Source organism: Macrosteles quadrilineatus, unplaced genomic scaffold (genome assembly GCF_028750875.1).
Source record: "Macrosteles quadrilineatus isolate MER2022 unplaced genomic scaffold, UCM_ALF_1.0 Scaffold_7__1_contigs__length_78375512, whole genome shotgun sequence".
NCBI lineage: Eukaryota > Metazoa > Arthropoda > Insecta > Hemiptera > Cicadellidae > Macrosteles > Macrosteles quadrilineatus.
The window spans coordinates 77873348-77900921 of NW_026542600.1; the positions used below are offsets into that span (position 1 = coordinate 77873348).

Genomic DNA, 27574 nt, shown 5'->3' on the forward strand with positions numbered 1-27574 from the left:
AAAGGTCCTGTAGGAAAGTAACTGCCGCCAGCCGCCAGCCGGGAACAGAGAGTTGAGAGTCGTGGTTACACCCCTACGAGACAGCGAGACAGGATATGACGACCTTCACCTCCGTCCACGCATAACCTCAGGTGACACATGTAGTAAAACTATGTAGACTTAACAACCCCTAACTATCTTACTGTACTGTTAGACTATATATGGACATTCACCCTAACAGTGTTTTCATGTATGCTTAATTTTTATTATTCCATTTTGGGGGTTATGGTGCTTTTTGTGGTTAGGTACGCAAATTCAACTAAACTGAAACGAATGTAAAACAAACATTTTTCCAAACCACAGGAACCAGAGGTTTACATTGTTAGGAATTATAACATTAATAATAATAGCTATTGGATGTATGGACATTTATTTTATATTATTCTATTCCAACGGAAATTCCATTTTGATGTACTTTATTATAAACATTATAAACATATATATATATATATATACTTTATACTACTTTATATATACTTTATACTTTACTTATATACTTTATTATAAACATTATACTTTATATGTATAATGTTTACAAACATTATATCAATATAGTACAAATAGTACAATATAATTTATTGATTCAAATTATTTGCGAGTTTATATCTGTGTGAAAGCGTTAAACGAATTTAGCCTAGAAAACCGGTAAACTGTCAAAATAACCAATCATCACTGGTTATACTAACAATGTTGATAACATAGGCTAAACACCCACAACTGTAACGTCAATAATACCAACTGTCTGTGTGTTACATAAAAATTAATTTATTCTCAATTTTTGATCTATCTCAACTGTTTTGAGTATTCTAAACTTCCGAATATTACATAAGATAATTATTGTAAGATTTCACACTTTTGATGTTGAATCGTGGTGAGTTTTAAATCCCATTGTACAGATATTTATTCTATTTTATATTAATATACTTTCACTATTATTTTTTTAATAATTTCACACATAAATATTATTGTGGTGTTATGATACCAGTTTTCATCTATTTCTACAGTACTGAATTTAAAATAGAACATGATATATGTAATGTATAGAATTCCCCTACTCCATCGGTATTATGAAATTCTTGGACATACTCAATGAAATCATGTATATTTTTAGGTTATGCATTGCCATAATTGTCTAATGTGGCACTTGCTAAGGAACATGCTTACATTTCAACATTTGCCATAATTTGATGTTACATTTAGGATCTTTGATAAGTCAACAATTAATTTTAATCTCCAACATAAAATTCGTGCGGAGTTGCTCCCCCTCTTTATATAATTGTACTTTTCAGGTACATTTAACCTAAAAATAATATTCTTCGGCAAAGATTGAAATTTGCATCAATATAAAAATATTCCCTGTATATCCTACAACTTAAAGACAACTATCTCATTGGAATGAATTCCCGATAACATAACAATATAATTCACGGCTCTGGATATATACATGTGGCTGGAGCTTTTTCATAAATTTAAGCTATTAGGGGTTAAAGTACAACCTTGGTTATACCGCAAATAAAGTAGCATTCCCTGTTCTCAAAATGTAACAAAGTGCATTTAGCTTACAAGAATATAATGTCACCAATTATCAATATTTCATTCATTATTTGGTAATGTTTTGCAAACAATTTGATTGTATTTTATATAATTGTCATTCTAGACAGTTTACCGGAGTAGCTAAATAAATACAATATCGTATTGAACGAAACCTAGGTCCTATTACGTTTCAGGGACCCAAGCCAAAACAACGTTTTAAAGTAAAACTAACGAATCAAATAAAAAAAAGCTAAAACCAGGAGTAAATTAAAAGTTTCCCTCATGGAAAGATTCGAAATACAAGACATAATCAAAGTAATAACATAGGTTTCAAGAGAGAGAAAAAGCAACCTTTAATCATTTCAATAGTAAATTAATTATGAAGAATGGTTTGTGGATTTGAAGCACAGAAAAGGGGTGTTTTGCTCTAAAATATTTGAAAAATGTACAGATCGTGTAAAGCTTTTATACGGCCATAGAAAGGCTAAACATGTCCTTGGTATAATAGATAGTTTCAATTTATTATGGTAGCCTATGCTGAACTTCTGGGTTTCTTTGTCACATATTATAGTGATAAAACTAAATAGATAATTCAAAGGCCAAATCACGTGTTAATAATAATAAAAAACTATTAAAAACTTAAACATTAAGGCTTCGAAGTAAAATGAAAATGTTCGAAAAAGTAAACTAATATTACCGTAAGGTTGACATGTTTTAATTTGATTTTACATTCCAACGACTAAGGCCATTCTAACCTTCCAATAGCTTCGGCTCTATCTGATGGTAGTTGCAGCCTAATTTTAAAAACAATACAAATACTTTTGATGCGATTACGTTGCATCTTTACTTTTGCCAATATACTTTTTTGTAATAATATACAGATTTATCATATCAGTTAGGGAAATAATGCAAATTTTTCTTTATTGATACTAACTTAGTGTCTCAATTATTTGTTACATTTAACCTCTTAAAATGTATAATAAAAAATTGTATTTACAACATGGTCTGTAATTGTAATATAACAAGTAATCGCTTGGTGTGAATTGGTTTTGTTAAATAAGAGTTACAAATGTAATGAAAGTTCTACCCTCTTGTTATGAATACTATTTTTAATATCGGAACTATGGTTTTAATTTTAATTAATATACTGGATCTCTGTTGGGGATTTTTAGACCATTATTATACAAGTATATATAAAACTGACTATCAATTAAACTCTTACTCGTGTAGAAAAGGAAATAAGAATAATATAAACCTGACCACTATGTAAAATATTTGTTTCTAATTAAAAATTATTTCAAATAGAGTGCATGTTTTCATTTAAAATGTTAAATGAATGAGAGTGTTTTAACTATGCCTATTAAAATTATAACAGTGACTTTTACACCAGAAAGATGATGAATACATAACTTACTTCTACGTTAAATTAAAATACCATGGTAAAATACTACCAATTATCCCATAAAAAACCATTTTTGGAATTGAAATCTATAAAATTGTTACTGTATAAAATTGCTATTAATGTGTGTATTTTAAGCTCACACAAAACCTACTTTTATTTGACATATTTATACTTCGGTCAAAATTGAATCAAATCTGAACTGAAATACAAATAGTCATACAAATTTGTCTTGCGATCTCAGTATGTTATCAATTTAGTCTACGATTATTGTACTTAAATAATCTTCCATCGGCTAACATATAAGTTGTTTTAAAAGACTCTTAAGTGTTCACTAATTTTTTCATGCTTCGAATTTATAACTACAAAACTGCATTTGCAAATGCATATGCCGGGGGCTCAAACGAGTAAAACCAATGTAACAGGGTGTTTGGAAGGTCCGGAGATGGTTAAGTTTTTGTGTCATGAAAAAAAAATCAATAAGCATATTACTGTATAGTAAAAAAGAGAATAACGAAAGTTAAGGGTAATCTATAAATATCCAGGATATAATAACGATTTCAAAAATTGTTGTAATCAAATATTTCTGCAATTTGTTCTGCGTTTATATAGTATTAACAACAACTTCCTAAATTGAAATTTCACTCAATGGTTCGCTCAGTTGTTTGCGTTTGCCATTTTTGTGGCTGTGGGTTTACTAGTTAAACCTGGTATAGCTTGAAACGATTTATTTTTACCATTCAGACATGACTGAATTCATCTGTCTTGAACATAAATCCAAATATATTTAACCATCCCAGGGCCTTTGAAAATCTGTTTAAAATGCATACCTCTTCAATCCTGTTTCATATGCATTTGCAACAGTTGGTAAATATTTACGACATACCTAAGTCAAAAAAGGTTTATTTTACAATTAATCGAACTTTGACATGACTTCAAATTCTTACGTTGTTGTCAATTTGTTGTAAAAAATACAAGTGTCCAACACTTAACCAATACCATAACACTTAACTTTCTTCCTTTTGTTTTATAAGGGGTTCCAAAATTGTTATTATTATTAACCATCATACCTATATACGTCGTTTTCTGAAAATCATTAGAATTTTAAGTAGCTGTCCAATCATTAAGTTAAATTAACTTTAGGGGTATCATGATGTAGCACGCATCACTTTTATATCCATTTCGATTTTCAGTGTATGGCTAACTGTAATCAAGTATCAAAAGAACTTATTTACATTTGTAATCAGTCATATCCTTCAAAATATGTCTCAACTTATTTAAACTCAAGAATTTGTTAAATTTGTAGGTATCCATTTACACTATTGTCTAAATTCTGTAGATTTTGAATACACGATAAACGTGTAAGTACATGCGTTGTTGTACTTAGAACATTGGACACAAAGGTCTCATCTGAATTTCTCATTTCTGTTTACTACGTCTTGATATTCCCTTATTTAGTTTCATCTCCCCGAATGCTAATACGAAAACAACCGTATCTTGTTGTTTATTTTTTATGCAGACATTGATTTTCGAGTTACATTTGATTTTTTCAAGAGACGATCTTTTATTTCTCAACATAATATTTGTACAATTAAGAAACCCCTTCTAACAACCTTCCTCAACAACGGTAGAGACTGTTATATTCAGTTCTAGGAATGAAAAAATATTAGTTTAAAAGGCTTGCTACATTCCTTAATTTCCTTGCTGGCATGTTCTTAGTTGTTTATGTTATTGTAACTGTCAAATTATTTTAGTTAGTTTTTTTTTATTTTTACAGCTTTAATCAAGAGATGTTTATTTTAATATTGTAAAACCTTTTTTAACATATGTGTATAATTTTGGAATAAAGTGTTTTTGGATTAAACCTATAGGTCAATAGGTATTGTAGCTTGTAATATTCATATCATCGATCAGTATGAAGCCACAAAAATGGCGGAGCGTTAGCCAGTTATGGCTCCCACGGTGATGTTTGAGTTTATTAAATTCAAAATGGCGGCCTCGCCGCACCGCGCCCTCTTGCTACTTCATAACTCGACATTGAAATTGATGGTTTCCGCTTCATAAACTCATCTTCTGTCACGTTGGTTATGCTCAGCTATTTCATCGTCAATCGCGAATAACGTAGACAGGGGAACTGTGATTGAAAATAACAATTTTTATGTCATCTTTATTTAAGTATAAACGGAAAACTTTCTGTGTACTAATTTTGTTTAGCAATGGGAAAATTATAATTAGTAATAATCGACAACTTCACTCTACATACAATTCTTACAACAACAAAAATGTTTAAACATTGACTAAAAACACCCTTTGATTCACCTTAGGGATCAGCTAAAGACAGCTTAAAGATTATGTATGTAGTGAGAGTTTTGATTTTTAAATTTTTATTTTTTGTTTTCAACCAAACTTAAAACTGTTAATCAAATAACGAGATGTTTGTTCAAACTAAGGTAAACTGTTTCTTGCCTCTGATATTGTATTCAAAAGCACACTCAAGTATTTAGCCTTGGATAAGAAGGAAATTAATATGCGTCATCAACGCTCTTTAAGCTCTCTAGACAATTAAACACACAAAAACACGCTTAAGTTTTACAGTAGAATAAAAGTTTACAAGTTGTATCGAATGTTAAAGGCTGAACTATTGCAGTGGTAATCAAATACCTACATTTGAAATCGTTTCGAAATTTGAATTATATAACGTGTTTTGCACGTAGTTTTAACACATTATGTCGATTTATCTCATCTATTTTCAAATTGGGGGATTCTATTAGCCCATACGTTAGTAACTGTTTTCTTATTTAATTTTAACGGTTTAATTTAATGTAACTTGTTTATTTTTTTATAATCTGCACCCGACCGTATGTTGTTTTTATTTCCCCCTGCCGTTTTTTATTGTTTTTATTTAAAACGCTGCCGAAAACGCTCTTTATTGCTTAAACCTGTTAGCCGAAATATTCAGGTAAAATTATGAGTTATATAAATTAAATACAAATTTGCTTTAGAGTTCCTTGCAGAAAGAGGGGTTTTTACTCATAACCTAATTAAGTAAGTAACATACTAACAGATTTATTTCTACGTTGCTTTAAAAATGTTTAATATCCAAATTATTACATAAATCAAGTTTATATTGTTATACACGACCTTTACTGATAATTCCATAAAATTGTTAAATAATTGTAAGAAACTCATAATGTTTATCAAGACCTCAAAACTTATTAACTAACATCGTTAGTAATAATGGTAATTACTATTATTAGTACTATTATTAGTAAAGATAGGTGTAAGTATTGTATTTACTTTGTGCTTAAAGTTGTCCAATTGTTTACCCAGAAATTTGCAAATGATTGAATGTTAAAAGTGGTATAAGATTCATAGGAATTTCTTTTAGAAATTGATAAGTTTGATATACACCTTTATTCTGTCATTTATTTACTTTTATTTACAAACGGTGATACGCTAACACAGAATTTACAATGTGATGGCAGCAGAAACAATGTCCAAAATTACAAAGTGTGAATTGATTCTTACAAATTTGCATTAAAAATAATATAATAGGTTATCGGTGTGCCATCCATCAACACTCTTTGAGTACGTAATGCACGTTTGATTAAGTAAAATACGCCAATTTAGATTGATTACCCTTGATTGACATTCTTGATTTTAAAACTTATGTTTTGTTTTGTGCAGCTGCATGCATATCTGAAAAAATATATAATAAAATACCCCTATCGCAGCAAACCTGTAGACTAAGCAAATTTCCATATTTACCTGATTGGATTTTCACTTAAATGTTTTTAAATAACATTAGGTTCAACGAGTACCTAGATTTGCTGCTACAAGGAGGGTAATAACGTGTGTTTTGGCAAAGTCTATATATATAATACGGCTATATATATATATATATATAATAATACGCTAAGCCGATTTTGTGAACATCCCTCCTCCCTTTTTTTTGTCCGATTTTGATGATTTAAGTGTCAAGAAAATTGCCCTGATCTTTAGTTTTGCAAAGTGGCTTTCATTTTTGAAATCTTTATTAGTTTGGGCAGGACCTTCCATCAAATTTGGGGTTTCTTCCATAAGATTAACCATAAGATTATTAGGGGAATCTAAATATTTATTTGGAAACTTTGTCTCCACTAAATTGAGAGAACGGCTGGACGTAGAAACTTGGTAGAGGTGTCCAAAGAAAGGTCTCGTTCTGTAGATGAGCCATCAAAAGAAAAACGAAGTTAATACCCTTGGGCCTCTGCCCCAGAGGCCTTTGAAGTTTCTTTCCTCGAATTTTTTACATTATGGCCATATGGATAATGTGTCTCTACTTTTTAATGAAACAGCTGTAAAATATTTATGAAGTATTTTAAATAACACATATTATAGGGAGTTACTGAATTTGTCAAAATGAAGTACAGTATTAGCAATGTTTGTTTTCTGATTTTAACATTGATTTTCTTCTGCATCATGTCATGTTTTGCAATATAACGTTATATTACGGAATTTATTGGAAAATGTAATACACACAGTAACACTTAAAACTATTTCTTACCGAGTTAACTTATTGTACGGGTTGGTTTCTGCCTTTTTGACCACTTTTGCCTATATTTTATCATATTATTCAAAGACTTTGAAGAAACTATTGCCATTTGCAATGTAATTTTCTGATTTGAAAATTGATTTTGTTCTGCATCATGTCATGTTTTGCAATACAGTATAACGTTCCATTACGAAATCATTGGAAAATCTTAATAGTACAGTAACTCTTCAAATTATTTCTTATTGAATTATCTTATATCTATTGTACGGGTTGGTGTCTGCCCACTGTGTCTGACCACTTTTGAATATACTGTATTTTGTCATATTATTCAAGACAGATCCTCATAGATAGGTTCATGAGATTATTTTCATACATGTTTTCAATGCAAAATAATACAAGTGCAGAAGGGCACGTTGCCTATATAAGCCGTGTCCATATTTTGTTGAATTAATAGTGATATAAACTGGATTAAATTTTTAATAATTTTTATGTACACTCATTATTCTGGAAAATTGCAATTTACTTCAAACTTTTCAGAGAGGTTACATCGATGTATTCTTTCGGCTTAGTGAAAACATAATATAGAGCCCTTGAATGTTATTGAACTACCTAACGAGTAGGGTTGTACATGTTTACAAGCACTACTCAGCAACAAAAACCATTTAATTTATCTCTAAAAAAATGTCTCAAAGTGTACTGAGCAACAGCCTAAAAAGTATTATGTAACCCAAATAGTAACATAAAAAATGCTCAAACTTGATATTACAAAAATGTTACGTTATGTTATGTACCATTTTAATGCGCTTCGATTGTGACATTTATTAATTCGACTTATATTTCTTTTAACCAACGGATTATTCATTTGCAGAAGAAGTTCATTGTGCTCTTATCGTGTCTAATAATATCCAAACACAGAAACCTTACCCAAAATAATATCTACATCATGACAGATGATTTGCAGTGGCCTATTACGATCCGCGGTCCACTTAACTTGCTCTTGAGATAGATTTTTGAAAATTAAACTGCAAATCGACTGTGAAAAAATGGCGGTACTTTCCTGTTAAAGGGAACATTCATTATTATCGATGATTTTCAATCGATATATCGATATTAACGAATTGAAACCTATCAGCTGACAACTACGATAAATAAATATTGTTCAGTATAAAAAAAATATTGAAATGAAACTGTTCCGAACCAACCTAACAAAACTAACCAAACTTGATGTAACATTTAAAAATTCCATTTAATATTCACATGCCTTTTCGTAATCAAACGAAATTTTTAAAATGGTACAGCAAGTTTGGTTGGTTATGTTAGGTTAGCTTAGAACAGTTTTAATCCATAAATCATAATAGACTTGATTTTAGCCTAAACAAGATAGTTGTCAATTTGTAATGGATCGTAAAGGGAAAGAAAAATATCGATATATCGATTAAAAATCATCGATAATAATGAATGTTCCCTTTAACAGGAAAGTACCAAAATGGCAGTAAGAGTAATTATTATTTAGGCAGCTGCTGTCACAAGAAAGTCATGTTTCCTTTAAACTAGATCTCATCTTCCTTTATAAGATTGGTTGATTAACAACAATGCATGTAAACGTCGCTATTCACATAACAGACAGTATCTGCTTTTTGGAAATGCAGCATTGCTTTTTCATTTGCATTATTTGTTGCCAATAAAGCCGCGCGAACATATAAACGAGGCCCCTAACAGTTTGAGAACAAAAGCCAGGCTCACTACAATTATAATCCACTACACCTAATATTCCGAAGAGAGATTATATTAAAAAATGTATGTAATTGATAAGGCTGAGACAATTGACATCCGCATGTCATGAAATTCCAGATTTAACAGTAACCCAGTGACCAATTTATAAAAATTATGCTAGAGGGTTATTCATTTGCACAGAATTACAGTATGATAACCGACGTGACGAAGGAAATAATAAAACTTACACAGCTTTAGGTCGGCCTCCGTTTCACAGAAAATCCACTAATACGATTTTAATACTATTTAAAGGTTACTCCAAAAGCACTCTTCATATATTCTTCCAAAAGAAGAGAAACCAGTTAACATAGTAACAATAACTCCTATGACGTACTGTATAAGAACTATGTTATTCATTGAATGATCAACCATATTTTGTAACTAACGCAATAGACATTATTGTTATTTTACTTATTCTTATTTATTACTCATAAAACAATGCTAAACTCTCAATTTTTTTATAATTTCACTCTATTTATCGCAGTTAGAGGAATTAACGTAAGCATTTAAAGCTACAATTAATATATTTACTGTTGAATTAATCAATTTCCCGAGTTAGATAAAAAAAAAACATACCTATAAACTAGTAAACTGCAACAGCTGACTTATTCTCCATAATAATAACATGGTAAGTTAAAATTTTAAAATTGTTTGGATTTTCTCCGGAACCAATAACCGTACAAAAACACTCCCAAGATTAAATGACTAAATCATTTGTTTTATAGCCTCTACAAAATGGTTGATAGAGAAATTTGGGAAATTTTATGTTTTGCCTCGACTAATGTTAGATTTACACGTTTGTAGCAAATTTCATCAAAGTCGGATGATTTTTGCTCGAGCTGTAGGACACACACATATATACCTTTTAGAATTTGAATATGTATGACTTTGAACGGATGTTTTTTGTCTCTGGGGTCATCAAAACGAAAAGGTTAATTGGTCCCGGATCCAGGTCTTATAATGAGACCTAAGGTAATAGCTTTTTCGCTGTATAGGAAATTCACTAAAAAGATTACTGCAAAAACCTGATTAACATATTATAAATAAGATTATACAGTATGGAATTATACAACTACCGCACATTTTGTATTACTGTAGTTCAGAAATTATGAACTGAATCATTCAGTGTTACACGATTGTATTTACTATACAGGTTTGATTTGCTGTTGTCATTTTACATTTGTATCAGATTCTATAATTATTATTTAAAATCGTAAAAATAATTGTTTTCAAATTAAAAGAGAGATTTTTGCATCGGGCCAAAGAAAGCATCACGCGTGGGACGTTCGTCGTCTGTCGCATGTCGCGGTGACATCAAACACGATATCCCGGGGTGTCAAGAGGCCCTGTGTTGTCCCTTGGCTGGTTAATTGGAGGGGGCGGGGGCAACTCCAACTCTTCTTTGAATCTCTACACACTCGTAGAATTAATAACCAAACTAGAAAAATCGTAACTCGCAATAATAAATAAATAATTGATATTATCCAAGGATAGCTGTTTTTTAAAATTATGATTTCCGAAGATTGATTTTTTCTTTTATTAATGTTGTTCTATTTTTTACTGTCTTTTTATTGTTGAGGTTATCTGCCTTTATTGTTATTTTTAGACAGTAAGAAATAAATTAATCGACCAGACAACACACTTAGCGAAAGTGGTCAGCTTTATTTCCACCAGTAATATTGTAACGGACTGCAAGCATTGTAATGGAAATAAAATAATTTATTATTATATTTTATTGTATCGTCCTTACAACTGAAAACGTGATTGCGACTGTCATATTATATTTCTATTTAAGTAAATACTATTGCACAACAGTAAGCCACTTTAAAACTATTTTTGACAGAACCTTAAATACGTGTTAAGATAAATACACACGAATGTGTTTTTAATACGTTTTATTTTGAACTCTCCCAGAACAGCGATTGAGCTTGTATGCTGCATAAAGAAGTTATTGTATTTAGCAATTAATGACAATTGTCAGATAATGCCAATGACGAAGTAGTGGCTGGAATCCTGTGCTTTGACTCACTGTGCTCGAATCATTGTTTTGCGAAATATTTAAATATATAAAAAACATTTTGCGAAAAGGAAAGAAACCAACATTCCTAGACCTATATTCTTCCAGCATATATTTTTAGTATCGGCTTTAAAGGAGTTAAAATTACTTCTTGATTTCACGGTTGATACGCCAGGCGATTGCATTGATTCCTTGGTTCCTTATGTGTATTGCATAGAGAATATCGTTGAATTGCAAACCAGCATAAATCCAAGAGAAAATGGAGTGATTAATTTATTTAAAATGTTGAAAAAAACTATACAAAACTAATTACAACATGGGATATTAGATTTAAACTATTCAGGAAGACATCACAATCGAAAACAACCCAGCTGCAGAATCAAACCTGCGGACTAAGTGAATTCCCATTTGCCTGAATGGATAAAAAAACTAAATATCTTAAAACTGTTATACTTATTCCCTATTTAAATGATATGAGTTTAAAGAGTACTAAAGTTTTCTGCTAAAGGGAAGGCAATAAAATGTTTTCTTAGTGAAATATTAATAGTTTAGTATGAAATAAATACATTTTCAAATTTGATCAAAATATGTTCATGAACAAGCTACAAATGTTTACTTATTCACCATAAGAATAACATTAGAATTTTAAACTTGCAGTTCTTTTTAATTTTCTCATAAACCATTAAGCATATAACAACACTTCAATATATTTAATGATTTGTTTTTATAAGTTCTAAGTGAAAATGGTTTGAAAATTAATTGTCTTAATTAATTAATTTACCTATATTCTTAGGATCGAAATGGGAACAATGCTATTTTTACCCTATACAACATACTATAAACCCCTGTTCCTATAGCCCGATCATGCTGGTTCGTAAACTAGTTCGAATAGATGTAGGTTTACACTAATATCATATTAATGTATGAACTTGAACGAACAGCTAAAAATACCTCCATGGTGTTTTTGGCCTCTGGGGACCTTAAAACGAAAAGGTAAATCGGTCCTGGTAAGGTATCGAATGGTAAGCCGTTAGACCTTCAACAATAGATTATAGATTATTCCCTGTATAAGAAATTCGCTAAAACGGTTCAGATAAAGATGTAGGTTTATTGAAAATTCTAAACAAACTTGAAACCTTAACTACCCTGTTTGTTTTACCAATTTTACTCATATAAGTTCTTTATTCCAGAATTACAAAATTACATTGTATTGGAATAATCAAGTTTACAATGAAATGCACAAAAGATAAAATATAAAAAAAACTCTACTAACTAAAACAATTTGACCTGCTAGTAAATCTGACAGAACAGAAATCACTGACTAGTGACTATATGACAGCGGAAAATCGCGGGCTCTGTAGACCGCCAACCAAAATCATCATTCAACCAAAATGCACAAAAATGTCGTGTGTGCAAAATGTTTATTTTGGTTGTCATTTGCAACCAAAATGTTTTTAAGTTTTCTCCCAAACCTGAGCAGGTCAGTCTCCAGTTTTACTCAGCTGAAAATGAGGGATAGGGCCGATGTTTCAAATAAGAAGGTAAACACTGATTAACAATTGGATTTAACTGGACGCTTTAATATTATTTAAATACAAAACACATTTTACCGATTTAAATGTATCAATAACTACTTTATTGTGTAAGGAGAGTGAGAGACCAACGTACTTGGAAACACTATGGACATTTCAGTTACAATAGAAGCATGTAGTGCGTGGTATATTAAGGACAAGGTTGACATTGACACGGGAATGTTTGGTACAATTGGTACTAAACATTTGGAAATTCTATTTACACACCTACTTTGCTAATATACAATATTAAATTACATATAAAATAGCAGTAGTTCAAGAGTAAATGTATTACTTAAAAAATCACGTTAAAAATATTTGTGTTATATTAACATACAGTACTCGCTTTGTAAAAATCATTATGATAGGAGAAACAAAATTAGATATGCAAAATATGATATATTATGAAATCAATATATCCAATTGACGTTACAATCAAATTCGTCCATTTGATAAGTTCAGATTTTAATTTAGTTGTAGCTCATCATGTGAACAAATATTAAAACTTGTATGGATTTCACTTCAGTTTGCTTTTGATGGCAGGAAATAATCATTCTGTGTTGGAAAAGGATTTAGGAAACTGTAGGATTGGCTGAAACAGATGAAAGGGGAAAAGGGAGGGAGGGAGAGAACGTGACGGGAGGTGCGTCTGTGCAGCAGTAATCGATGCAATGACACCTGGGACCGACAAAAGTACAGTTGACATTGCCAAAGAGTAGTGAAAATAGCATCAAGCAATGATAATATATCTTTGCAACTTTATTCCAAACAAAAAACTAAAGTAAACACCTATTACCAAACGTTGATTATTTTGTAAATATAAGGCATAATATATCTTTATCTTGTCTTCAATCCTATTATTTAACCGTTGACTCCATATTAACAGTCAATCTCAGGAAACTAAGTCACATACAATTTAGGTGTAATGACTGACTCAAACTTGGATTTAATGCACTTGTTTGTTAACAAATTTCCTTATAGGGAAGAATATATTATTGTATTATTGTAGATATTATTGTAGGCAGCACGGAAATACCTAGACCCGGGACCGATTTACTTTATAACTTTCATGTCCCTAGAGTCCAAAAACACTATTTATTCCAATTTTATTATATGTAAAAACAAACTTTTGAACTCATATCATAGCATTTCAACAATCATCATCCAACCAAAAATACCAAATTCTAAGCGAAATCCTTTCTTAGCCAAAACTCGTTAACGTAGCATTTCCCATGTTCAGCGTACATTTATTATTTATTTTGACATGTAGGTTGAGCTCTCGAAGTTACTGAATACCCTTACGAGTCGCCAAGTACAAAAAACATTAAACATGTAACACATACGATTGTGGAAACTAACAGCTAATCTCCCCACAGCACTTGAGATTACTTGGGGCTCAAGAACAAGGGAAATAATTGAAACCATGATCCATTCAGTGAATATAGAAACAAAAAAGGAGGGTTAAAGATTTGTTATCTTGTCTCACCTTTACATTATAGTCCGGAACCGTATGACTTGAGGTTAGGTCTAGTGGGTCGCAGCATTATAACTTATATAAAATCCATTGGTGATTGGCGGTACTTGATCCCGGGTCCTTTAAGTCCGAAGCTCCGTGCTCTACCACTATACCAATTCACTCCCCAACCGCATCGGTAGTTTAGCTGAAGAAGTATTACGGTGTATACCGAAATAACACGATTGTGAAAGGTAGTTTAGCTGAAGAAGTATTACAGTGTATACCGAAATAACACGATTGTGAAAGGTAGTTTAGCTGAAGAAGTGTTACGGTGTATACCGAAATAACACGATTGTGAAAGGTAGTTTAGCTGAAGAAGTGTTACGGTGTATACCGAAATAACACGATTGTGAAAGGTAGTTTAGCTGAAGAAGTGTTACGGTGTATACCGAAATAACACAATTGTGAAAGGTAGTTTAGCTGAAGAAGTGTTACGGTGTATACCGAAATAACACGATTGGGAAAGGTAGTTTAGCTGAAGAAGTGTTACGGTGTATACCGAAATAACACGATTGTGAAAGGTAGTTTAGCTGAAGAAGTATTACGGTGTATACCGAAATAACACGATTGTGAAAGGTAGTTTAGCTGAAGAAGTGTTACGGTGTATACCGAAATAACACGATTGTGAAAGGTAGTTTAGCTGAAGAAGTGTTACGGTGTATACCGAAATAACACGATTGTGAAAGGTAGTTTAGCTGAAGAAGTGTTACGGTGTATACCGAAATAACACGATTGTGGAAGGTAGTTTGGCTGATGAAGTGTTACGGTGTATACCGAAATAACACGATTGTGGAAGGTAGTTTAGCTGAAGAAGTATTACGGTGTATACAGAAATAACACGATTGTGGAAGGTAGTTTGGCTGATGAAGTGTTACGGTGTATACCGAAATAACACGATTGTGGAAGGTAGTTTGGCTGATGAAGTGTTACGGTGTATACCGAAATAACACGATTGTGGAAGCTAACAGCCAAAAGCGCCACAACAATCGGGATTGCGTGGGGTTCAAGAACAAGGAAAATAATTGAAACCAAGATCAATCCAGTGATGGAGTGATACTTGTACGTGCTGGTAGGGCGAGTCAGAGATAAGGTGATCTAGGGCACGCTTGGCACGTCTAACACGCGTGCAATGCTAATTGGCGGTAGCCGGGCCTAACTGATGTTCCCCTCACCACTCAACAGATGTTATCTGCTTGTATACTGACCCTTCGATCACTACATTACTCCAGGCGTCTACCCGCGATCACCCATCGTGTATAAACAATCAGCTGTTTTTAACAACTACATATGTTATTTATCCGGATCATCGGCTTAAGGATTTGCCAGCTCCGATTTAGTTGCATGGCGTTTAAAAGTGGCGTATAGTTAAACAAAAATTGTTGTAAAGTATATATATATATATATATATATATATATATATATATATATATAATAAAAGGGATGTGACGAGGAAAGAGATTTTGCTTTTGTGAGGAAGAACTTGTATATTTGTTTTTTAATTCCACTTAATTGTATATATACAGGGTGTCCCGGAACTCTCTACCAATATTTTAGGGCATTGTTCCTGGGTAAGAAACATATCTAAATATCATATTTAAATTGTCCGGAAATCCTTATTTACTCAGATAGCCGCCATTTTGTTTTTTACACTTATTAATTTTTTTTCGGAAAATTGGTTAAACATACGAAGTTGAAACTTTGCACAAACATTTATGACAACTAGACAAAGCTACAAAAAAATTATGTCGATTTTTCAAATTCATAAAACAAAATGGCGGCTGTTTAAAATTTCGTTTCTTAAATTACTCAAAAACCGTTGATTTTACAAAAATTTTACAAATATAACTTTTTTAAAGCAATTTTATTACAAATCGATCGACACCTTAATCTTTAAGATCGGACGAGTATTAACTGAGATATGGCAGTTTTAGTGATACGTGACCGCTTTCAGCATGCGCTGCAACTAATATCCGGCGGTCACGTATCACTAAAACTGCCATATCTCAGTTAATACTCGTCCGATCTTAAAGATTAAGGTGTCGATCGATTTGTAATAAAATTGCCTTAAAAAAGTTATTCTTGTAAAATTTTTGTAAAATCAACGGTTTTCGAGTAATTTAAGAAACAAAATTTTAAACAGCCGCCATTTTGTTTTATGAATTTGAAAAATCGTCATAGTTTTTTTGTAGTTTTGTCTAGTTGTCATAAATGTTTGTGCAAAGTTTCAACTTCGTATGTTTAACCAATTTTCAGAAAAAAATTAATAAGTGAAAAAAACAAAATGGCGGCTATCTGAGTAAATAAGGACTTCCGGACAATTTAAATATGATATTTAGATATGTTTCTTACCCAGGAACAATGCCCTAAAATATTGGTAGAGAGTTCCGGGACACCCTGTATATGATGTTATTAATTTATTAAACTATTATTATATATTTGTTTTTTTTTATTTTTACACATCGAAATATTGAAATTTTGAATATATTTGAAATTTTTTATTTAGTTTCACAAAGTATCGTTTATAGTCAGGTCAAATAATGATAGTTTTCATTTTCAAGTTTTATATTTGGATTTTGTATGGATATTCCAATCATCAAGTGCGATCCTTTATGAATTGAAAAATTATAATATTAATATGTAAAGAATATAGTGTTGATTTTAATGGCGTGTTTTAGATTTTATAATACTAATCTAATCCTCGGATACAGTAAAAATTTGAGATTCAATTTGTATTTTAGCGATTTCCCCATTAGAGAATAAGCTTAGTAGGTGGCATGGAAATACCTAAACCCGGGACCGATCTATTTTCCTTTTGATGTCTTCAGAGGCCAAAAAACCATTCGTTTATATTCTTATAAATATATTTATGTGTGTGCGTGTAAGTGTGTGAGTGTGTCCGTGAACAAGACAACTTGAGTAACTTTGGTCCGATTTTGATTAAGTTTTTCATGAATAGACTGATCTGTGGGCTGGATAAACTTAATTGAGTTTACGAACCAGTAAGATCGAGAGATAAAAACTGTTATAAAGTTTAGAAACATTTTAAAAATTAGTTATTTATGTTTACCCTTAAAACATGGAAATGCCCAATTTTATTACCGTGTGCAGCTTAAAAAACAATATTGTAAATTGAGACTTTGTTGTACGATTAAATTTTACAAAGAAAATTCCTAAAACTTTGTATTTCAAATTCCTATGGAGAATAGAAAAACTGTTGTAGTTTGCTTGTTTATGGATATAGTTTTACCCAATTTGGCAAATGTATTTATTTCCTTCTATTCTATTGACATTTGATAAAAAACTTATTTTCCTTTCCTGTAGCAGCAAAACTAAGTACTTCTTAAATCTAATGTTATTGAAATAGAGAATACGTATGACTTGTATATGAAAATACTTTAGTAATAATCCAATCAGACAAATCGAAATTTGCTTAGCCTGCAGGTTTGCTGTGGCAGGGTATGTGTTAACATTTTTCTACTCATAATTTTTAACTCAGATACCCTGGTGTGCATATTAATTGGGCACAGGAGTGAGATGGAATAATTATGCTTTTGGTATACAAAAGCGTGTTTTGGATTAAGGAATATTTTTGTAATCCTCAAGTACAGTAGCACTTATTGTTCAATATTGTGTTTTTTATTATGTTTTGCTGAACATTATGTTCTACTCAGGTACCGTAGTCCTCATATTAATTGGGAGACTACATGAGTAAGATGGAAGTATCCAATAACGATAATTTTTATTTTACGAGGCATGTTTTACATTTTGGAACCATTTTTCGATTCGTAAGCAAGTACACTGTTTTATCCGTTAATTGGGAAACTAGACGAGTAGGATTCAATAACGATAGCTTGGATTTTCAGGCTTGTTTTGAATGTTGGAATTTATATTTTGCTAAACTCAAGCACAGTGGCAGTTTATGATCCTGTTTATGGGGATTTCGCTGAAAAAATTATTACAGCATCAGGGATTTTTGATAAAAGTGTAAATTAAAAATATTAAAAATACCGAAAGATTGTGGATTATTATATTCAATGTTTTAGTATTAGTATATTTTTAATTATACAAAATAGGCTTAAGTTTATGTATTTAGGTTAGGCGTTTCCGCTTTTATGCAGAATAATTTTGTGGACAAATCAAGTTTTTAAATTTAAATTTAGGAACAAAATAAACTTTGCAACTATGCTATAAACTATGCACGATGTTGGTCGTGCATTAATTGCGCCAATGAGTTCCTTAATTGCGCCAAGCCCTCAAAGGATCCCAAAAAATGTTCCTTTAGTTTCGCCAAGCTCATGCCAGACAGGTAGGGGCGAGTCGCCGGCAGAAGAAATGTCCTTGTTTACGTGTGATCCTAACCTAACCTAACTTAACATAACCTACTCAATTATACAGACAAAGAGGGAACGTATCGGGTGGCTCCCTGAAGTATTTTGCGTAATTCAGGAATCTATTCAGGACTACCTGACTCAGGTCAGTTGGCGCATTTAATACCCGTTCGAACTAGAAAAGTGAGATTGAATAGCTTTGATGTTTATTGGCGTGTTCTTGATTATTTAAAAATTTTCAATCTCAAAAATAGTGATATTGTTATTTATATTGTGCTGTGTACAGTCAGTAACAATTTTTGATGGTGGAACGCCGCAGCAGTGGCAGATGGCTGGGTTGACATATGGTGTTTCGGCCTCGGTCGAACGATGCCTGTTTGTTTTCATGATTGAATCGCTGCCCTCAATGAGTCCATGTGTACACGCACTCTCTCTCTCCCCTGCTACCAACATATTAATTTATTGTCCAATAAGCTGGTCTCTTAGGCGCATATCCCTCAACAAGTGATTACAACCCCCCCCCCCCACACACACTTATTGGCTCAACAATATCGTCCCAAATTGGTGTTGGCACCCTTGTCAGCGACTGTGATTCCCTCTTAGGTGCTAAGAAAAAGTTAGGGGTTAAACAAATAAATCTATAATAAACAATAACATTTTTGTATAGTAATCACAACAACTTTTAACAAAATGAGAAATTTTTGCTTTTTCTTTTGAAATTTGATATTAGTTATTTAATTTTATTACACCACTGGAACGAAAGGTTCATATTTTGTTGCAAAACTATTTACAGTATAAACAGCAAATGTTTGAAAGGTTTTTATATTTTATTTAGGTCGTTTGCATATGCACAGCTATGCATGATTTCGTCTATGATCCAATTGGTTTGTTTTAATTTTTGACTGAAGATACACGTTACTAAGTAAACAAATTGACTAGCATAAACATTGATAAAAATATCTAATCTATTAAATACAAGATATTTTATTCGGTTTAATTCATTCTGATATTAGCGTAAAAATGTAAAATCAATTAAAAACGAAATTAATATCGAGCCAAAAACATTTGCGTAATCTTGTGACTGACTTTCTGTGCTTGTGTTTCCACCTGTTTGTCTGTTTGTGAGAGTGATCGCTAGTTTGTGTAAAGTTTGTCAGTTTGTGTTTGTGTCTAACTCTGTGATTGTAGTTTCACCTGTTTGTCTGTTTGTGAGAGTGATCGCTAGTTTGTGTAAAGTTTGTCAGTTTGTGTTTGTGACTAACTCTGCGATTGTAGTTTCACCTGCTAGTCTGTTTGTGAGAGTGATCGCTAGCCTGTGTGGTGTTTGTCAGTTTGTGTTTGTGACTAACTCTGTGATTGTAGTTTGACCTGTTTGTGAGAGGGATCGCTATTTTGTGTGATATTTGTCAGTTTGTGTTTGTGACTAACTCTGCGATTGTAGTTTCACCTGTTTGTCTGTTTATGACAGTGATCGCTAGTTTGTGTGATATTTGTCAGTTTGTGACTAACTCTGCGATTGTAGTTTCACCTGTTTGTCTGTTTGTGAGAGTGATCACTAGTTTGTGTGATATTTGTCAGTTTGTGTTTGTGACTAACTCTGTGATTGTAGTTTCACCTGTTTGTCTGTTTGTGAGAGTGATCACTAGTTTGTGTGATATTTGTCAGTTTGTGTTTGTGACTAACTCTGTGATTGTAGTTTCACCTGTTTGTCTGTTTATGAGAGTGATCGCTAGTTCGTGTGATATTTGTCAGTTTGTGTTTGTGACTAACTCTGTGATTGTAGTTTGACCTGTTTGTGAGAGGGATCGCTATTTTGTGTGATATTTGTCAGTTTGTGTTTGTGACTAACTCTGCGATTGTAGTTTCACCTGTTTGTCTGTTTATGACAGTGATCGCTAGTTTGTGTGATATTTGTCAGTTTGTGACTAACTCTGCGATTGTAGTTTCACCTGTTTGTCTGTTTGTGAGAGTGATCACTAGTTTGTGTGATATTTGTCAGTTTGTGTTTGTGACTAACTCTGTGATTGTAGTTTCACCTGTTTGTCTGTTTATGAGTGTGATCGCTAGTTTGTGTGATATTTGTCAGTTTGTGTTTGTGACTAACTCTGCGATTGTAGTTTCACCTGTTTGTGAGAGTGATCACTAGTTTGTGTGATATTTGTCAGTTTGTGTTTGTGACTAACTCTGCGATTGTAGTTTCACCTGTTTGTCTGTTTGTGAGAGTGATCACTAGTTTGTGTGATATTTGTCAGTTTGTGTTTGTGACTAACTCTGTGATTGTAGTTTCACCTGTTTGTCTGTTTGTGAGAGTGATCACTAGTTTGTGTGATATTTGTCAGTTTGTGTTTGTGACTAACTCTGTGATTGTAGTTTCACCTGTTTGTCTGTTTGTGAGAGGGATCGCTAGTTTGTGTAAAGTTTGTCAGTTTGTGTTTGTGACTAACTCTGCGATTGTAGTTTGACCTGTTTGTCTGTTTGTGAGAGTGATCGCTAGCCTGTGTGGTGTTTGTCAGTTTGTGTTTGTGACTAACTCTGTGATTATAGTTTCACCTGTTTGTCTGTTTGTGAGAGTGATCACGTGTCCACGCCTCGCCACAATCCTCTCACAGTTTGTCTGTTGTGTCGCACAGCTCTATAATTAGATGATGTGGCCGCGGTGCCTATTGTCAACTGTCACCCTCTCCGCCCCTCATCCCGCACATGACAATCATTCTCCCCTCGATGTGATGCCCTTATTTACACGCAATCCGAGTCTATCGTCCCTCCTCCACAACCAATTAGCTAAACCATTTCGCTCCTTGCCAAACGCACTCGGCTCCAAGTTTTCATTTACTTCTCAAATACATTCCTCGTTCCGCACCCTTTCAAAGAAGGCGATGACGGTTTTGCCTCGACTCAACGACCGGAACGAATCAATCAATCAACATCGACTTAGCGCCCCCCTGATCTCTCAGTCTGTCTACCTCTTAAATCATCGGAAAAGACCAACATTTACTGGAACTGACTGATATTTCCCGCAACGATTTCCACTTTTACTTGTTGGTATAAGTGTCGTTCTTAAATATTCCGTTTACTTAAGTCTATGTATCGACTGAAGCTTGTTTACAGTAATTGCTTAAATTGTTATCCTGTTAATTTTTTACTGAATATTTTAGGAACGTCTCTATTTCTCGTTAACACTTCGTCATCTCTTAAGTTCTCGCTGTAGCACAGTTTGCTTAAAAAAAGATTTGAAAGTTAACCTCATTTAGTAAGTGTCAGCTAACATGTACACAAATTATATTCTTAATAACATATTCTCCGCATTTCAGATGACTATAAACTAATTGAAACTTACTTTTATACGGTGTGAAGTGTATATTAGTATGTTACTCGTATATCTGCTGAGTTCTATTATTTTACTTTTCAACTTTTAATCACCCAGAGCATTTCTATAAATCTTTACAGCTATTTTATAACCTGTTATAAAAATAAAGATACACATATATATGTAGAAAAAAAAAACATTACAATTTTCATGTTTTATATGTACTCTTCCATGTCTCTTTGGTATTATCAGTAGATAAATCCCTTTGTAGTAGCATGTTTGTTATACGTGTAAAATTAAAATAATCAAAATAAATAAAAAAAAGTTTTTACAGTTTTTTATAAACAATATTCTGGAAAAACACATTTTGAACACCTTTTTATACCACTCACAAACGAATATACGATGTGACGAATTGATATTGGCAATTGAATAATTGCAATCCCTTCCAAAGTAATAATCCACCAACATCGAGACTAAAAGTCACTGGGGTGTGAAGTTCTGTTGTATACGTCGCGAGGTTCATTTTCACTTGGATTGGCTCGTTTTGTAGTTACCTGCGAGAGGGTAGATGGTTAGATAGATGGGGGGTAGGCACACGTTACCAGGCTGATAAGAAGGGTAGCGCGGGTTTGCGTGCCTAAGAGCCGATTGAACGACATCCTTATCAGGGAGATAGCAGCAATTGTTATCAAGCGATTCACGTTGGTGTGCTCTGCTCAGTCTTCCGACCCTACAACCCCACAACTTCGCTCAAAACACGTCCCAATTATTCTACACTTGTCTCATCTGCTTTGTGTTGCCACGTATACCAGTTCAAAAGTTAGTAATATCTTTCACTGTAGTTTTCCCGGAAAGATAAATAGATCTTTTGAACGGTGGCTTTTACAAAATCTCCGTTAAATCCTCTACATATCCGTTGCTTTTCGACGTCATTGTTTTGGCAAGGGTTGTACCGTAATATCGAAGACCTAATAAATTATATTGACTTCTGACGGTTATTATACGCAATGGTACATTTCCCCCTTCCGTTTTTGTTACTGTTTTAATATATTCTTTGGCACATTTTTATTTATTTATACACGGTAAACACCATTTTACTGTACATAGTACATTACTTTGTTAACAGATGGCCAAGGTAAAACAATACGTAATGATAACATGTGACCATTAGACCTATCTACACTTTGAATGATAACTAAATTTGAGAAAAAATTATAAATATTGTATCACTGCAAGTTATTTTACGTCAAAGCCTATTCAAACATAATTTTCTCTTTGCCTTAAACTCAACATTCCCCTTTATTGTTACAGAAGGAATGCAGACAGACACGGGCGAGACTCAGGCCAAGGGGGCTGACACCCTCACCTTCTCCATAGCCAAGATCATGGAACCCGACAAGCCTCGGATCTCCTACCAGAACAGTCTTGACTCCGCGTTCAAGAAGTACGTCCCTGTGATCCATCCTCAGAACCTGCTACAATACCCAGTGTTATACTACCATCCGGGGTACCACCACTACCTGCGGAGTCCTCTGGCCACGGGGGTGGTGACCGAGGGCGCTGGCGACTCTGCTGAGGCCGACAACAAGGAGTCTGGGGAAAATCGGACTAATAATCGACATAAAACGTTCACCTGCACTGACTGTGGAAAGGTAACGTTATAGGTTTGCAATGTAAACATTAATTTCAACGCAATCTGTTTTTACTAACGAGATCAATGGCACACATTTGTTTAACGACCAGATATATTTGCACTTAAACGGGAATAGTGTTAAAAAAGTATTTCGGTCCCCGAGGTCCCGGGTTCAAATCCTGCCAAATCACCAATGGATTTTATCTAAATATATTGCCGCAACGGGGATAGTCCAACTCCGCGCGGTGGTCAGATTTAAGACGAGGAAAAGTTTTATAGCCCCTGAAGTATCAAGTCCAACTCCGCGCAGTTGCCTCATTTAATTTCTATGCTACCCATCAATATTTAACTTGTACTTGTTGTGCTCTCGGATGAGATATTATGTGTAAAATACAAAATATTCTATAGGTCGTTATATATATATACATACAGGGTGCTTTTGTTTTACTTGCTTCTTTATTTATGTAAAAACTGCAATAGATAGAAATCTGCATTTTGCGGGAATCGTCTATTGACGTAGGGGCCACAATTGTTGTGAATGTATCGTGAAGTTCCCATTCGCCCCCTTTCCCCCTAACATTAACTTACAATTTTTAAATTGCAAGGTGCCCCTTTTTACATGTGGAAGAATGGCACAAACTATAGAATATTTTGTGTTGTGTTATCTAAGAGATCTCTACGTCAATCCTATCAAAAGTTATGACGGTTCAAAATTTGAATATTTCCTCCCCATTTTTAAGAAAACGCACTTTTTTTAACGGCTGTAGCTAAAAAACGGCAAGAGCTGACGGCAAAGATTCCAAAAACGGCAAAGATTTGAAAGAATCATGGACAGGAATTAAATTTTCTACAAAACTTTTTTTACGGTTTTTTTATCGAACAAGCATTTTTCAAAGGTGTGACTAGCTGGCATGCTTGTTCAATAAAAAAAACGTAAAAAATCCGAGAAATTTTACAAAAGGGGTATCTTGAAATTTAAAATTTTTTAGTTAAGGGTAGGGGGAAAAGGGTGTGAAATTCACATTAAATTCACAACAATTGTGGCCCCGACGTCAATAGACGATTCCCACAAACTGCATATTCATATCTATTGCAGTTTTTACATAAATAAAGAAGCAAGTTAAAAAAAAACACCCTTTATACATATGCCGTGTGTCCCAAATGTAATGTTACACTTGTTGTTCATAGCTACTTTATTCATATGACAGGTTAGGTTAGGTTAGGTTAGATTAGATTAGGTTAGGATAATGATAGGTAAATTCAAATAAAATATAAGTATTCTCTTTTGAACTGGATAACTTTATTTTATTAGTTAGCCTACTGTGGTTTCATACAGTTCTAAATTATGTACATTACATTTATAACAATTTCAAACTTCAAATACAAACTCTCAGCCGTCAGGACTGTCTGTGAGAGCCAAAATTGACCACCGCGCGGATTTGTACAGTCGAATATGCAAAAGCGTACTGCGAAAAAAAGCCCTACACCTCGAATCTTGTGAAATAAGTGTACAGGATCTTTTGTAATCGGCCGTTGAATAAGTCCCCTTTTTTGAGCCCATATTACGCACTAGTCAGTCATGCAGAAGACAATCTATCAGCAATCTGTTAGTTTCGTCATTTTCATGCTCTTGCAGTTTAGCTACTTCTATATCCATTACAGTAATATTGTTTCCAGGTATTCAACGCCCACTACAACCTGACACGGCACATGCCAGTTCACACTGGGGCAAGACCATTCGTCTGTAAAATCTGCGGTAAGGGCTTTCGGCAGGCATCAACGCTCTGTAGACACAAGATCATCCACACGGAGGAGAAACCCCACACATGTACCACGTGCGGCAAGGCCTTTAACCGCAGCTCCACACTCAACACACATGCAAGGATACATGCAGGATATAAGCCATTCACGTGTGAGTACTGCGGCAAAGGATTCCACCAGAAGGGCAACTACAAGAACCATAAGCTGACGCATAGCGGGGAGAAAGCCTACAAGTGCAATGTCTGCAACAAGGTACGAGCGCAATTAAATGCTTCGTATACGGAACAACAAAATACTTTTATATATATACTTTGAAATTTCTAGAGAAAACTGTAGGTATTTAACAGACAAATGTCCTTCATAGAATATTTGTATTTCATTTCCACGGAATATGTTTTCTCATAGAAATACATCTAATACATATAGATATCTCTTAATAGCAGACCGGAGCGTAAAATACTACATATGGAAGCTGCAATAAACTATTCCTCCAAGAATCAAAGATGTTAAAAACATGACATATCTTGAACTCCAAAATCAACTGGCAATGCATCTCAGCATACTTTCCTTTCATCTCATCTCTTTAGGTATCCGAGAAAACTTAAGCTACATTTCATTGCGGTAACCCTTTCATTGTATTTCTGAAAGATTGTGTGTTACAAAAGACATATGTTCTCGGAGATTCAGTAGAAATCATAGATCTTACAATATCATTCAAGTTCTCTATAAACTGTCTAAAGAAGCTTATCTTTATCATGTTTGTGTCTACCAGTTTATTTCTGTTTTAGGCGTTCCACCAAATCTACAACCTGACTTTTCATATGCACACGCACAACGAGAAAAAGCCGTTCACCTGCAGAATCTGTGGGAAGGGATTCTGCCGAAACTTTGACCTCAAGAAACACATGCGGAAGTTACATGACTCCAGCTCTCCGGAGAGTCAGGACCAAGGGCCTTCCTTGCAAAGTCCTGGCAGCTTCCTGGGACCTCTAATGGTGCCGTCCACACCCTACGTGTCTAAGCTCTTGTGACAGCAGATCTTCCTGCATCGCCCCGACACCAGAACTTAGCTGTGCGCTTCATCTGCCAATCGCACTCGCAGTGCTAGTGCTAAAGGCTTGGATTCCATTAGTTTTTTTACATATACGATCACTTAAAATTAGCTTTTAATGTACCAACCGAGACAAATAAAGTGGATTGAGTCTAAAAAAAGTAAAACGTCTAAGAAAGCTACAAGTTCTTCAAACATCGGTGTAACCAAGTCAATAATGGAATTAGATTAGTTCACTTTTCTCACTGGTTAAGCTAATATTAAAACCTGATCATAAGATTATTAAAATATGGGCAGATTAAAATATTTAATTGAACCACTGTCCTCAGAAACCCACTTAGGGCAGCAATGTTAAATTGATTTGTCTTTTGGCCATTTTGATATTGCTTTACAAGTGGCCAAAACAATCTCTCATGATTAATTATTATTGTTACGTGTTTTACACCAAACTGTTCTATCCATTGGTCATCTATTGGCCTTAAAAATATCCTCTGCATATACATACAACGTTAATGTCTCTATTTCATTATCAACCATTTATTTAGACAAACACTTTTTGTTGAAAGAACATTTTGCTGGGATATTAGTATTTCATAATGAATGTTACGTTGAAGTTGGTCCGATCAAAATGTTTTATAACGTGTGACAATAGAAAATTAATTGTGAAATACGACGCACAATACGATGATTTGTGCACTAAAACATAATAGCTAGAGCAAATGAAATTCAATTCATTCAGCACTGTGAATGCGAAGGCTTTGATAATAGAAAAAGATGAAAAAGTGATATAAACAAAAATGAATAAACTTAATCGTGTATCTTAGTGCGGAAAATGACACATCTTTCTACAAGGGTTTACTGCATTTATGAATAAAGTCCATGGTTCCATTGTTTGAAAAAGTCTCTCAGTTTACAAATATGCTCAGTCAAATAACCGTTTACGTAAACAGTCTTTTTGTGACAACATGATAAACAAAATTAAAACAAGAAATGCAAATATGTTTGAAATAATGTGACGGGCATAGATAAAATACGTAAACTATTTAAATTTAAATGACGGATTATTTAGAACATGATACAGTACATTTCTTGTACGGATGCAGTGTATG

General features: G+C 33.4%; 1 protein-coding gene across 1 annotated transcript; it reads left to right on the forward strand.

Moving 5' to 3' along the window:
- LOC128998677 (fez family zinc finger protein 2-like) lies at positions 1–26874 on the forward strand. The gene is made up of 4 exons (XM_054424910.1): positions 1–131; positions 23332–23672; positions 25331–25666; positions 26203–26874. Exons 2-4 carry the CDS (start codon positions 23337–23339, stop codon positions 26443–26445), a joined length of 915 nt encoding a protein of 304 aa, XP_054280885.1. The 5' UTR covers positions 1–131; positions 23332–23336; the 3' UTR covers positions 26446–26874.
- Positions 26875–27574: the final 700 nt, after the last annotated feature.

Coding starts and splice junctions, on each gene's coding strand:
- LOC128998677 (XM_054424910.1), top strand. CDS start 23,337: ATGCAGACAGACACGGGCGAGACTCAGGCCAAGGGGGCTGACACCCTC. Junction 23,673..25,330: donor CCTGCACTGACTGTGGAAAG/GTAACGTTATAG, acceptor TATTGTTTCCAG/GTATTCAACGCCCACTACAA. Junction 25,667..26,202: donor AGTGCAATGTCTGCAACAAG/GTACGAGCGCAA, acceptor TTTCTGTTTTAG/GCGTTCCACCAAATCTACAA.